At 35.0% G+C, this 14,966-nt stretch overlaps 1 protein-coding gene across 3 annotated transcripts in view; it reads left to right on the top strand.

The window, feature by feature from the left end:
* Positions 1-14,966, top strand: part of LOC114054250 (DNA endonuclease RBBP8-like) — a 122,035-nt gene that overhangs the window by 43,278 nt on the left and 63,791 nt on the right. For all 3 annotated transcript variants that reach the window (XM_027877428.1, XM_027877427.1, XM_027877426.1), the window contains exon 4: positions 3,588-3,683. In XM_027877428.1, coding sequence (XP_027733229.1) covers positions 3,588-3,683 — 96 coding nt within the window. The remainder of the gene's footprint in view (positions 1-3,587; positions 3,684-14,966) is intronic.

Raw genomic sequence — 14,966 nt, forward strand, 5'->3', positions numbered from 1 at the left:
GCTTTTGGATAGTTCTTATTGTTAGGAAGTTTTTATTTATATCAGGCCTAAATTCGGGTTTTCACAATTTCTACCCATTTGCTTCTAGTTATGATAAAAAGCAGAATGAATCTATTTTCTCTTCCATATGACAGCCCTTCGTGTATTTAAAGACTGCCATCACGTTCCCCTTAGTTGTCTTTTTCAGGCTAAATATTCCCAATTCCTGTACTAGTTATCATATGTCATAAACTCAAGCTCCTTCACTGTTCTGGTTGTTTTCCACTGCACACTCTCCAGCTAGTCAATGTCTTTCTTAAATTGTGATACTTAACAACTGAACAAAATGCTCTAGATGTAGTCTGACTAGGGCAGAATAAAATTAAACTGTTACCTCTTGATTCCTGGATGCCAGATCTCTCAGGACAGCTTAAGATCACTTTGTTGATCATATTGAGCTCCAAATCCACCAAAATTCTCATATATTTCAGACACGCTCTTGTCTAGCCTTATCTTCTCTATCTTGAACTTGTAAACTTGACTTTTTAAATGTAAGAGTACATTTATCCTTATTGAATTTCATTTTATTCCATATCCTGTGTTTTAACCTATCAAAGAGCTCTCTGAATCCTGTCCGCCAGTTGTATGTCATCTGCAGATATGATAAACATTCTGTGACTTTTTCCATATGATTAAATAAAAACATTAAATAACAGAAGACCAAATATGAAACCCTAGGACATGCCACTGGAGACTACCTTTTTACTTCCTACTTCTTACCACTTTATCAGAATGAAATTATTTTCACTTGCAGATAGTTGCTCAATTGTAATTAAAAATTAGGTAACTAAAATTTTTGAATTTTATAAACAGAATGCTAATGTGTATTTTCCCTGACAATGGCCGCCCCTGCCCAGTTACCCCTTTTTTTTATTGAATTAAGAAAAAGTTCTTTATATTTAGATATGATGCTTTATATGACTTGCTTAAAATATTATGAAGTCTATGAATAACATGCCAGGTATGAAAACAGACTGGTTATATAGTAACTGCAATATAAGTACTATGTATATATAGTGGTGTACTTCAAGTACCCTTAGGGGTCATATACCTGGCAAAGGTAAGTGGCTACTTTGAGAAATGAGAAGAGAACTACTAAGGTTCTACTGTCCACAGATCAAGTTAAGACTGCTTCCAGGCCAGAGACTGGATTTCTACTGATTTTAGTCCTTTTTGTCTTTTTCTCCCTATTACCAAATACCATTGTGATAAGAGTATAGCTTTTTCTGTTTCCAGAGGCTTCTTGCCCCTAGGAATCCCTCCTTGAGACAGAGACATGACAGTTAAATGTGTTATCATTAAATCTTCCCAGGCTTATATTTTGGTCGTAAATCATGCTGACTTGCAATTGCATACATTTTACTTTATAAGAGCCAGGATCTGTTCCATTTTTGTCTTTGTATCGTCAGCGCCTAGCACAGTAATATGCTCAGAGTAGGTGCTTAATAAATATTTATTGATTAATTGAATGTAGTTTTTTAAAATAAACTGATGGACATGACTAATTTTGTTAGGAGAGATGAAAATTTTAGGCACTATTGTTATCTCTTTGGGAGCATCTAGTATAGTGCTTTTGTACATAATAAGTATTTAATAAGTTATAGTCCATATGGTTAAATAATGAAAGAGGTCATCCCATTTGCTATGTTCAGTGAAAGGATGACTTCTGTCTTCCTAAATCTTAGTGCTTTAGTTTCTTCATAGCTATATTGATTTTATTGAATCTTCTGAAGTTTCTGCTATGACTGCCCACTTGGCATTTGCAAATCACCTTTGCAAGGGATTTTCAAGAAAATCCTTTCTTTTACTAGTGGATTTTTAAAGTTGTAAATCAAGGACTCTGAATAAATAAAAATTGTATTAAATACAATTAAATTCAATTTATGCATTTTGACTTTTTCATTTTTTCTATCACAGAAGACAATTTCTTTGTGGTGAGTCAGGTTCATAATGATTTAACTGTCTTCTACCTGTTTTTTTTTATTCAGACCTACTAAAGTAATGAGGCAAAACTATGTTTTTGGTTTGTCAAATCAGTCTTGCTACTTTAAAGTCACGTACATATAATTTTGCACCTACAATTTGTCATTTGTTTACAATATTTTACATATGACTAGTGCATTTGTTATATAAACAGAATGCAAAATATTCCATTGACTCAGCAAAATAGCCATTTAACCCCAAGAATTATACTGAGTCATTAGTTTGATGACATTCTGGAAATATGTACATTGGGATACACTTACAGATAAAACTGCCTTAAAGCAAAATTCTTTTGGTATAGTATAGTTAACCCGTTTTGGATAGGTTCCAGTATGGATCCCTTTTATTGCATTGTATCCTAGTTGTCAGAACAAAACTCTAATATATTTTTAGTTGTTTGAACTATTTTGGTAGACTCATTTGTATGGCCTTGAAAAAATTTTTGTGACTGATTTTTTTGGACAGTTTAAGAGTCATCATATTACCCTTCTAAGGAATTTATAAATTTACACAGACCGTTATTCTTACAACTGGTTTGAGGAAACTTATCAAGTAATTGAGATGCTAGTTTTATACTTTTAAAGCTGTCTTATTTATCTTTCATAACTTGGTTTAGTTTTAAGACAAATATTTGCTGATTCTTTGTTCTGAGTTATCATAGAATATTTAGCTGCCAGAAAGTCAAATGGTAATGTAAAGTGTATTTCATCATGTTGATAGTTATAGAAAATACCTTTATGATATATACTTTTCACTCAAAATATATAAATTCTTATAAACAAATATATAGACTTATAATTTGTGTGTTTGTGTATGTGTACACATTTGTGTGTGTATAATGGCACTTTTAAGATCATTTAGATTTAATGCTGTACTTAAGGAGATGATATTATCTAGTAGCACAGAAGCTAAAAGACAATCCTGCATATGAATTTAATTATGTTCTGAAACCATGATTAAGTTGTTTGATTTTTGTGGGATTTACCTAAAATTACAAATTGTGGTCCGAATTTATTTATTGTTTATGAGCTGAATTTTTGGGCATACATAAATGTACCTTTTGGAAAATTAGAAAATAATTTGGTTTTCTGCTGAACTAGAAACAGCAATTTAAAAGAATCAACTATATCATGAATTTTTGTATTTTAAAAGGTACATTATGATTGCTTACAGTTGAAACTTTATAGCAGTTATTATAAGAAGTGGAAAGCTATGATTCTTTAATTTTGTTAGTATCTGAAAGTCATTCATATTGTATACCTTTCATGCCCTTAATATTAAAAAAATAAATATTTTTCAACCACTTAGCCTTTTGGGGAAAACCAATAGGAAGGCATTGGAATTTAAGGTAGTTCTTATCATTCTTATCCAGTCGAATTAAAACTGTATACAATTTTGTTTCCAAGTTCTGGCTGATTAGTTATTTTAGACATTTTAAAGAAGCCAAATGCTAATAAAATGAGAGGGTATTGAAACAATTCCTTGTAATCCCATAGTAATAATATTTGACCTCTTAGGGCTATTTGTTTCATAAAAATACTTTTCTTTTCTTTTTTTTTCTCAAGAGATGCACAGAGATTGGAAGAATTTTTTACCAAAAATCAGCAACTCAGAGAGCAACAGAAAGCCCTTCATGACACCATTAAAGTTTTGGAAGATCGGTGAGTTTGCAATTGATTATAAAGTATATTTTGAAATAGAGATAATTTTTTATGTAAATACATTAAGTTTAGTTTTTAATCATGTTTGGAATTAAAAGCTGATATCCCCACCACTACCACTACCACCACCACCACTACCACCACCTCCTGTCTCCTGCCCCTTTCCCTCTGTAAATTCTGAAAAAGAATTCCCCCCAAATGAGGAAATACTATCACGGTTATAGAACCAAAGATTAAGATATTGTTCTCTGATTCCTTCCTTCATTCTGCTAGGCTGGAAATAATCTCTTACTTCTGTGTTTTCACTTTGTACATCTTTCATAGCACTTACCTACTTTTCTTGTTGAAACAGAGAAGATACTAAATAGTGTCCTTTTTTTCTTCTACCCCACTTCTAGTCCCTTGCTTACATGAGTACTATATCTTTTTGAAATTTTATTTTGTTTTCAATTGCAAATACCTTCTCTGCATCCTTCAACACTGAGAAGGCAAGGAAGACAAAACTCATTACAAATATATACAGACATGGAAAAGAAACTTCTGCATTAGCCAAGAAAAAAAGTAGCATTGTGATTTTTATTATATTGGCTTAGCCTCCCCATGAGCAATTACTATTTCTGCAACTGTTTAGGTCTGGTTTTATGTGTGTGAAGAGTTTTGTAATTGTATTTATATAGTTCCTGTGTGTGTGTCTTGGCATGTAAACTCCCAGGTATTTTATAGTATCTGTAGTTATTTTAAATGTAATTTCTCTTCTAGCTATTCCTTCTGGGTTTTGTTGACAATTTATAGAAACACTGATGATTTTCTGTGGATTTATTTTGTATCCTGCAACTTTGCTGAAGTTGTTAATTATTTTGATTAGTTTTTTAGTTTACTCTTTGAGGGTTCTATATAAATCATTATATCGTCTGCAAAAAGTGATCATTTTGTTTTTTCATTGTTTATATTTCTTCAGTATCTTTTTCTTGTCTAATTGTTAAAGCCTGCATTACTAATACTATACTAATAGTATTACTAATATTAGTAGTAAATTTTTAATATACTACTGTTACTACTACTACTGATAATAATACTTCAACTCTGATCTTATTTTTTCAATTTTTTTATTTTCTTTTTACAATTTTTTTAAACTTAATAGTATTTTATGTTTTTCTATTACAAGTAAAGATAGTTTTCAACTTTCATTTCTGTAAGATTTTGAGTTCCAAATTTTTCTTCCTCCTTCCTCTCCCCTCTCCCCTCCCCAAGACAGCAAGCAGCCTGATATAGGTTATACATCTAGTCATGTTAAACATATTTCCATATTAGTCATGTTGTGAAAGAAGAATCAGAACAAAAGGGAAAAACCATGAGAAACAGAAAAGCAAAGTGAAAATAGTTTGCTTTGATCTGCATTCAGACTCCATAGTTCTTTCTTTGAATTAGATAGCATTTTCCATCACAAGTCTTTTGGAGTTGTTTTGGGTCATTGTATTGCTGAGAAGAACTAAGTCTATCATAGTTGATCATTGTATAATGTTGCTGTTTCTGTGTATAGTGTTCTCCTGGTTCTGCTCACTTCACTCAGAATCAGTTCATGTAAGTCTTTCCAGGTTTTTCTGAAATCTACGTGTTCATCATTTCTTATAGCACAATAGTATTCCATTAATTCATACACCACAACTTGTTTAGCCATTCCCCAATTGATTCGCATCCCCTCAATTCCCAATTCTTTGCCACCAAAAAAGAGCCCCTATAAATATGTTTGTACATGAGGGTACTCTTCCCTTTTTTATGATCCCTTTGAGATACAGACCTAGTAGTGGTTTTGCTGGATCAAAGGGTATGCACAATTTTATAACCTTTTGGGCATAGTTCCAAATTGCTCTCCAGAATCAACCCTGATCTTATTAAAAAAGACTTATGGCTTTCCCCCATTACAGATAATGTTTACTTTTGCTTGTAAACCAATAATACTTATCACTTCAAGGAAAGCTCCATTTATCGCCATAATTTCTAGGTTTTTTTTTTTTGGTCAAAAGCTTTTTCTTCATCTATTATAATAATTACATGATTTCTGTTGATTTTGTTAATTTGGTCAGTTATGCTGCTAGTTTTCCTAATATTGAACCAGCTCTGCCTTCTTCATATAAATCCACAGCGGTAATAGTATAAAATTTTTTTGTTATATTGTTTTAATCTCCTTATTAGTGTTTCATTTAAAGTCTTTGCATCTGTCAGGGAAATTGGCTTATAGTTAATCTTTTTCTGTTTTTTCTTTCCCTATTGTAGGTATTAAGACTATATTTGTGTCAGGGAGGGAATTTGGTAGTACTCTTTGTTTATCTGTTTTTTCAAATAATTTATGTTGTATTGGAATTAATTGTTCTTTAAATGTTTGGTAGAATTCACTTGTAACTCCATCTAGTTCTAGTTTTTTTTTTCCTTAGGGAGTTCACTTATGATTTGTTTAGTTCCTTTTTCTAAAATAAGATTATTTTAGTATTTTAAGTATTCTGTTCTGTTAATCTGTGCAATTTATATTTATATTAAATTTATATTTATATGATATTTATATTTCAGTATAATCTATTGATTATCAGTTTTATTGGCATATAGTTTGTCAAAATAGCTCCTAATAATTGCTTTTGTTTCCCCTTCATTGGTTATTAATTCACCTTTTTCATTTTTTGGTACTGGTAATTTTGTTTTCTTTCAGTTTAAAAAATCAATTAGCCAGTAGTTATCTTTAAAAAAAAAAAAACAACTCCTAGTTGGTTTTGGTTTTGGTTTTGGTTTTTTACTTTCAGTTTTGCTAATCTCTCCTTGGAGCATCAGGATTTCTATTTTGGAGGTTAGTTGGGGGGTTTTAATTTGTTAGTTTTCTTATTTTTTTAATTGCATGCCCAATTCATCAATCTGCTCTTTCTCTTTTTTGCTTCAAATTCCACATTTTCCATTAAGTATTACATTAGCTGTATCCCACAAATTTTGGTATGTTGTCTCATTGTTGTCATTTAATGAAATTAGTGAGTGTTTCTATAATTTGTTTTTTGACCCACCCATTCTTCAGGATTAAATATTTAGTTTCTAATTAATGTTTACTCTATACTTTAAAGGCCTTTTAGCAAATGTCGTTTTTATTCCATTATGGTCAGAAAAAAATGCATTTAATATTTCTGCTTTTCTGCATTTGTTTGTGAGATCTTTATGTTCTAATACGTGGTAAACTTTTGTGAAGATGCCAGATACAGCTGTGAAATAGATATTCAGACAGTTCTTGCTTTAAGTGAATTTGCATTATGCAAATTCAACTCCGGGGCAGGCAGACCCCATGCTAGAAGCAGTGCCAGTGCACTGTGCAGCCAGAGGTTCTGTACATTAGTGCTCTGGCATTGGGCCAGAGAGGGTGTGGGGCCACGCTCACCCCCAAAAGCGGGGGAGGAAAAGGTGTGCAGAAGGGTCCACTTACATATATTAAGTGAAATCTGGCTGTACCCCTTTCTATTCCCATATAATATTTTCCAGAGGTCTTCATGTCTAATTTTTCTAAGATTCTATTCATCTCCTTTACTTTCTTGTTTATTTTATCATTAACTTTATCTAGGTTTGAGAGGGTTAAATTGAAGTCCTCCACTATTTTAGTTTTACTGTTTATTTCAGATGCTAATCCCTCCATTCCTTTATAGTGGCAGCTGTTAAATCTTTTGTGATCCTAATTGTGGCTCCATAGTACTTGAATTCTTTCTTTCTGGCTGCTTGCAGTATTTTCTGTTTGACCTGGAGTTCTGGATTTCAGCTATAATATTCCTGGTAGCTTTCATCATGGGATATTTTTTTTCAGGATGTGACTAGTGGATTTTTTTCAGTTTCTACTTTGCCTTCTGACTCTCAGATATCTGGGCCGTTTTCCTTTAAAATAATTTCTTGGAGCCGCTAGGTGGATCGGTGGATAGAGCACCAGCCTTGAAGTCAGGAGGACCTGAGTTCAAATGCGGCCTCAGACCAAACACTTGACACTAGCTGTGTGACCCTGGGCAAGTCACTTACCCCCAATTGCCTAAAAAAAAATAATAATTTCTTGAAATAATGTCAAGGATTTTTTTGTTTGTTTGTTCATTGCTTTCAAATAGACGGTGATCCTTAAAATAACTCTCCTCAGTCTGTTTTCCAAGTCGGTTGTTTTTCCTGTCAAATATTTTTTATTTTCTGTCTTTTGTTTTTGTTTTATTATTTCTTGACATCAAAAGAGATCAGCTTCCGTTTGGCCAATTCTAATTTTTAAGGAATTCTCTTCTTCAGTAAGTATGTATTTTAATGAGCTTTAATTCTCTTTTCATAACTTTCTTGGATAGCCCTCATTCCTTTTCCAGTTTTTTCCTCAGTCACTCTTATTTGTTTTTAAAAATCATTTTTTGCTTTTTCTTATCTCTTTATTTAGCACTTGCTTTGTCTAGTAATTCTTGTTGTAATTGTATCTGGTTTACATTTTCCTTTAAGCCTACACTTGATGTTTTCAAGTCATCGTTTTCTTCTGTGTTTGTCACTTGAGCTTAGCTCTTTGTAGTTGGCTTCTTTTTAGTTTGTTCATTCTTCCATCCTACTTCTCAGCTTTGCACTTTGCACTAATGTGGAGTTCTGCTCATTTCTGGGGGGCTTGAACTTCTGCTGTTTTCAAAGCTCAATATGGGGACCTATAAGTTTTCATTATTTCCAAAGTGGAGAGGAGTCTGTTCACTGCCATCCTGGTCTTGAGTTCTGCAAGTTCCTAACTCAAGTTTCAGTCTGTTGCTTTGTGTGTAATTGAATTTCAGTCCCTGTTAGCCTGCAGGAAGGCTCTTCAGCTTTAGAGTGACTGAACGGCTGGAATCCTTTTGGTCTTGGGCAGAAGACCACTGGATATTCCACTGCAGGCTTGTGTGCTGGGAATAAGGTTAGAACTGAGTCTCCTCTCTGCTGCTCTGCTCAGAGTTACATAGTTAAATTTTGGGAATTTGTTTTCTGTTCATTGTGCAGCTAGGGCACTGTGTTTCTCTCCAGTCTGTCTCCTATAACTGGGTATTAGGTCACAGAGCTGCCAGATGGCACCTGCTCCTGCTCCCAGTGCTAGTTTAGGGGTCCCCTGGGATCTCTTTTTTGCCCTGGTGACCTGTATTGGGTCCCTTTCCATTCCTGGGTGCTTGAATGATTGTGGTTCCACCACTGCTGCCACTGCCACCATGCTGTGCTCTTGCCCAGCCTCCATTTCACTGTCCCCAGACCGCTATGTCTATCTTCCTAAGCTGCCCTGGCCTGGAAAAATGACTCACTATGGCTTTTTCCTGGCTTTCCCAGTCAGACTTTGGTCTGTCCAATTATCTTGGTTATTTTGGAGGTGTATTGGGAGAGCGAGGCAGAAATGTTGACTCTCACTCCACCATCCTTATTCCACTTCACATAAATGCCTTACACATCTCGTTGACTTTCCTTGACCCAAAAGCCCAAAAGCCTCTTTGTCTTATTAGTTTTTATACTTGGAATTTACAAAATCCACTTTTCAGTATCTCCTTGTTGTCTTTAGAATAAAATACAGGTTTCTTTGTTTGACATTTAAAGCTATCCACAATTTGACTCCATTTTGTCTTTCTGCAGTTTAATTACATATTGCTTCCCATCAAATACACAAGGTTCTAACCAAACTGGCTACTTTATATTCCATGTAAGTAATTGTCCTTCCCACCAGGTTGCTTTCAGTGTCTCTCATGCCCTGAATGCTCTAACTCCTGCCCCTGGCTCTTAGAATCCCTGTTCCTCCTCCACTCAGTTTAAGTGAGTGCCTCCTACTTTAAGAGAACTCTTCCTGTACTTCTCAGTTGTCAGCACCACCTCCACCCCCAAATTGATGTATTTATTTTGTATACATACTGTATTTCCTAATCTGTGAACATGTTGTATCTCACTAATAAAATGTGTGTTCCCTGAGGATAGCCTCATTTTTGTATTTGTATTCCCAGGGACTAACACCTGGTTGCTTAATAAATGTTGATTGGGTTCACATTTGATAACCCTTTGATCTTCAGGGAAGTAGAGGTTTTATCCTGTATAATTTTGAGGGAGAGCAGTGGCAGATTCTTCACAGACATGTTCTTCCGTCCATGTAAAATTCTCTTTTTCTTGCTTGTTGCCGATACAAGTCCTTCAAGTCTTTGCCCATGAAGCTTTCCTATCACAAAACTTTATTCAGACCTACCGTGGGAGTCACCACTAGATAGGCTAGATGAATAGCTTTCGACCAGATTGTCTTCCATGCCTGACATGCACTCCTTTCTCATTTTCCCTTTTAGAATCTTAGTTCAAGCACCACCTTCTACAGGAAGCCTTTATTTTCCCACTTGCCAATTCCCTCCCCACCTCCCCCTAAAAAAAATCTGTTAAGTATATATTATATATGAGGCAGCATGAAACAGTGGAGAGCTGGCCTTGGAGTCAAAAAGACTTAGTTCATTTCCCACCTCTGATACATCCAATGTGACCCTGGGTGAGTAGCTTCTTAGTACCTTAGGCAGCTCTTTAAAACAAATGTTGGGGCGTAAGTTCCATAGGAGATCCCTGTATTGAAGAAATCATAGGTGCAATCCAAAAATAAATATATGTATGTGTATGATTTTGGGGATATGTATGCATGTATATATTTATGTGTTTTCACCAATAGAAGGTCCAGTCCTTTGGTGCAGGAACTGTTTCATTTCTGTCTTTGTGTCTCCACCACCTAGCACATTTTGTTGTTAAGTCGTTTTTCAGTCATGTCTGACTCTTCATGACCCCCCTCCCCGGGGGTTTTCTTGGCAAAGATACTGGAGTTGTTTGCCATTTCCTTCTTCAACTCATTTTACAGATGAGGAAACTGAGGCAAATAGGGTTAAATAACTTACCTAGAGTCACACGACTAATATCTGATGCTGGATTTGAATTCAGGAAGATGAGTCTTCCTGACTCCAGGCCTGATAATGCCCACATAGCTGCCCATACCTCGCACATAGTTGGTGCCTAATCAATACTTGTAAAATGATCGATTTAACCTCTCTGATTATCAGGCTGTTTTCTAAGAACTCTTATTATGTTAACAAAAAGCTACATTCTTCCTCAGGGGAAGGAGTTCCATTACTTGACAAAGTCACAGTGCTTTCTTATATGAAAATATAATGGTTGGTAACTTTATGAAGTTATTAGGTTCAAGTGTCTTGTTTTTGTTAGGCAAAAAAGCATTTCCCACTCAAAAAGAGATCTTCAAGAGCTTTAGAGTAGATGATTTAATGTTTAGTTAAGTTGTGCTGTAGTTAACTTATTTAATCCTTTAGAATAAGCATAAGTTATTAAAGTTTTATAGAGTGTTTAAGAGTATAATAAAGTGAGCTTATAAAGGCAATACAGTTCTGCTAAGGCCTTTAAAAGGTTATGTGTAGTTTTGCTAAATGTCTAAATATTTATTCTGAAATTTGTTAACCACTCTTTAAAAGGCTTACTATTCTTGCAATAATGTTTTGCAAGCTCTTCAGCATTAGACAGAAAATCAAAGATCTTAGTCTTGGCTCTGCCATTGCTATCTTTGTGACTTTGTATAAGTCCCTTAACTTCTTAGGTTATAATTAACTTAAAAAGAAGGGGAAAAGATGAATAAAATGACCTCTAAAGGTCAGCTCTAAATTTCTGTGTTTTTTATTGAAATCTTTGACTAAAAGGCAAGCCGTTAAAGCAATCAGAATCCTCTTTTTTGTATAATGAGGATTATACTACCTATAGTGTCTGTATTATTTGAGGATCACATGAAATAACACTTTGAAAGTCTACAGAAAATCAGATGTTGTTGTTGTCCCATTACCATTGGTGTTTCCATCAAGGAACTCCAAGTACTTTAATAAATCTTAAAAAATGAAAAATAAAAAGTGCCAATAAACAATGTCAATAAGTTATCTAAAGATTGAAACTTCAAAGGTCTATGATCTCATTAAGGATGGGGTATTTACTCCAGTAAAGTGCAGATAACAACCCATCTATGCCATGGGTAGATGGTTTTTGCAAGTCATTGTGGTTAAGAAGCATTAATTACATTAATTTCTAATGGCCCAATTTCAATTGATAAGCCTTTCTGAGTTTAGTGAGGCTGTTTCTTCAATGACAGGAGTGCAGAATGTTTTAAGGCCTGTCCCTGAAGTCTCTCCAGCTTGATAGGTACGTCCTCACTTTCATGCCAATTTTAGTAAACCGTTTAGATAACCCAAATGAACTATAGTTTATTAAATGCATTCAGTGTGTATACACTTCTGTATGTACACACTAAATGCATTTTTATTGATCATTGGAAGTTCCTCTTGAAGTTTCATTTGCAGTTAATAATTCAAGTAGGTTGTTTTATGTCATATCTATTTTCTGCTCCCTCCACCGAAGTAGGGGGAGAACTCTTTTGGGTTGTAGCTTGTAATTTAATATGCTTACTAGCCAGGAATAGTTTTAATTCCAAAGAAGAAGATTCTTGACCCCTGAATTTAAGATCAAACTTGCATAAAGGAAAATACATGCTTTTCTTTTCCAAACTGTGATTACTCTCTCCCCCACACCCTACCCCCAACCCTTCAACCTGCTCCTTGTTCCTCTTATCTTCTACTCTCAGGTAACTAGGTGGCACAGGAGATAGAGCACTGGACCTGGCATTGGGAAGACCTGAGTTCAAATCCAGCCTCATACACTTACTAGCTGTGTGATCCTAGGTAAATCACTTAACCTTGTTTGCCTCTGTTTGCCTCAGACACCACTGAAATGACTGAACACCAACAATTCCTCTCAGGTAGTCATAGTAGGAATGAGTGGTAAGTAAGAGGATAAGAGTTAAGCTTTACTTACATGAACAGGAAAAATGCTTTTTTGACATCAGTTTAGGTTTGATTTCCAAGGTCTGTGGTAGGAATATAGTAAGACCTGGCTTAATGTGAAAGGTTTTTTTTGTTTTTTTTTGTTTTTTGTCCACTTGTTTTGACCAAAAAGACCTTTTCTGAAGGCTGCCTCCTTTGGATTTTCCCACACTGGTATAGAAACAAGGAGTTCTGCAGGTTTACTTCAGTTAACACATGGCATTTTCATATTCTTTTTAACCACACTGTACCTTTTGATGAGAGACATTTCAGAAAAACAGTAGGATTCTACAGAAACACAAACTACTCACTTTTTAGAGGCAAATTAACCAGGCAACAGGATGTTGCTTAACACCTAGAATTATAGCATTTCATAAAGTGATTGTTGAATGTCTCAAAAGGCTTCTTTGTCTACTAGTTTACTTCTAGCTGTAGCTTTTATTCACCCAGATCAAGTCTATTATTCCTGTTATTGCATTAATCCCAAGTTATCAACTGTTGCAAAAATTCTGATGCTGAAGATTTAATGGAAATACCAAATCTATTAGAAAAATGCTTCAAATTGTCCATCCATCAGCAAAAGTTTAACAGTACCTTGGTTGGAGATTAGTAAAGAGATACTGTAATCTTAGATTTATTTTGGAATTTTAAATGTAAGTATAAACATAAAGAATACCACAAATATTTTATGTAACTAAAAGGTAGAAGTGTTTTGCTTGAAGGATAAGAATATGCATTTCCTTTACTGTAGCTTAAAGGCCTATGTTGTGTTTTATTTAGCTTGCCAAAGTATAATTTTAATTTGGTACCATACAGAAGTGGAGAATCTGTACAGTGTAGCCAAGTTTTTCTACACCATTTTTTTTTCCCTTTTGGTGAGATAATCGGGGTTAAGCGAGTTGCCCAGGGTCACACAGCTAGTAAGTTTCAAAAGTCTGAGGCCAGATTTGAACCCAGATCCTCCAGACTCCAAGGCCGGAGTTCTATCTACTGCGCCACCTAGCTGCCCCTTTCTACGCCATTTTAAAAGAACTTAAGTCCACACTGATCTGAAAGACAGACTTTACTATTTCCTTCCTTACCTCAAGTACCTTGCATTAGAATGATGGCAAACTGAACATTTCCAATTGGTTTTATTCTGAGATGAGATTATACATGATTCTTACTTACTTTACATTCTCCATAGTTATGATCTACTTAGTCAGTACCCAGATGGATCTGTGATCTCACCTATTTATAAATTTACTGCAATAATACAAATCTGAACACTTGACGTATTTAAATGTTTCAAATGTGTGATTGGGCTTTTTTTTTTTTAATCATAGATTATTATGTGACTTTCATTGTGGTCTCTTAAGATCATTGACTTAGAATTTGAAATACATTGTAGAGCAAATCTATTCAAATTCAATTCGGTAGACATTAAGTGTCTACCCAGGTGCATTGTTCTAGACACAGAGAGTACAGATGGTCCCTATGCTCAAGAAGCTTGCATTCTATAGTAGGGTAGAATGTAGTATGAAAGAAGTAATGTACATGCACTAATAAAAACCTTGCAAGAAAAACTAATGTAAGAGAGAACAAAAATAATCAAGTAGAAGGGGATCAAGGAATGCTTCATGGAGGAGGAAACGCCCAAACTGAGTCTTGAAGAAGGAAGGAAGATAAGGATTTTGAAAAGTGAAGATGAGGGGAATGCATTCCAGATTGGGGAGGGGGGATATTTGTGCAGAAGCACAGTAAGTGGGAGATGACCTATTGAATTCTGAGAACAGCTAGCAGACTAGTTTGGCTACAAGAATTCATGCAGAGAAGTGATGTGAAATAAGGCTGAAAGTATAGGTAAGAGCTAAATGGTGGAAGACCTTACGTGCCAAATTTTAAGGAGGTCGTATTTTATCCTATAGATAATAGGTAACTGTTGAAATTTTTTGACTCTGCATATGACATGATCAGATTCATGCTTTAGGAAAATTATTTTGGCAGTTGGATAGAAGATGGATTCAGTTGGTCTCACTGAAAGCAGTGAGACCAAAAAGGAAGTTATTCATCAAAGCAAGAGGGTTAAGAACTTGAATTATGGTGATGGCTGTGTCATTGGAAAGAAAGCACTAGGTCCAACAGATGCTATAGAAGCAGAATGATTGGATATGAGGAGGGAGGGAAAGGGAAGAGTCAAAGATGACTCCAAGATTATGAGGAACTCTGGGAATATCAGTGCCTCCCAGGCCACTGGCTCTGCTTCTCACCTGGTCTCCAAAGCCATTGTGTAGGGGAGATGGACCTTGCTACAACCAACATCAGCTGCTACCAACAGTGACAAGCAAACCATTTTAGCCAAAGCAGTGTTTCACCAGAGAGAAAGAGATTTGTGGTGGGGGGAAGAGTAAAAACAGCAGCCACCATTTTATCCCAA

Source organism: Vombatus ursinus, unplaced genomic scaffold (genome assembly GCF_900497805.2).
Source record: "Vombatus ursinus unplaced genomic scaffold, bare-nosed wombat genome assembly UNPS02014812.1, whole genome shotgun sequence".
NCBI lineage: Eukaryota > Metazoa > Chordata > Mammalia > Diprotodontia > Vombatidae > Vombatus > Vombatus ursinus.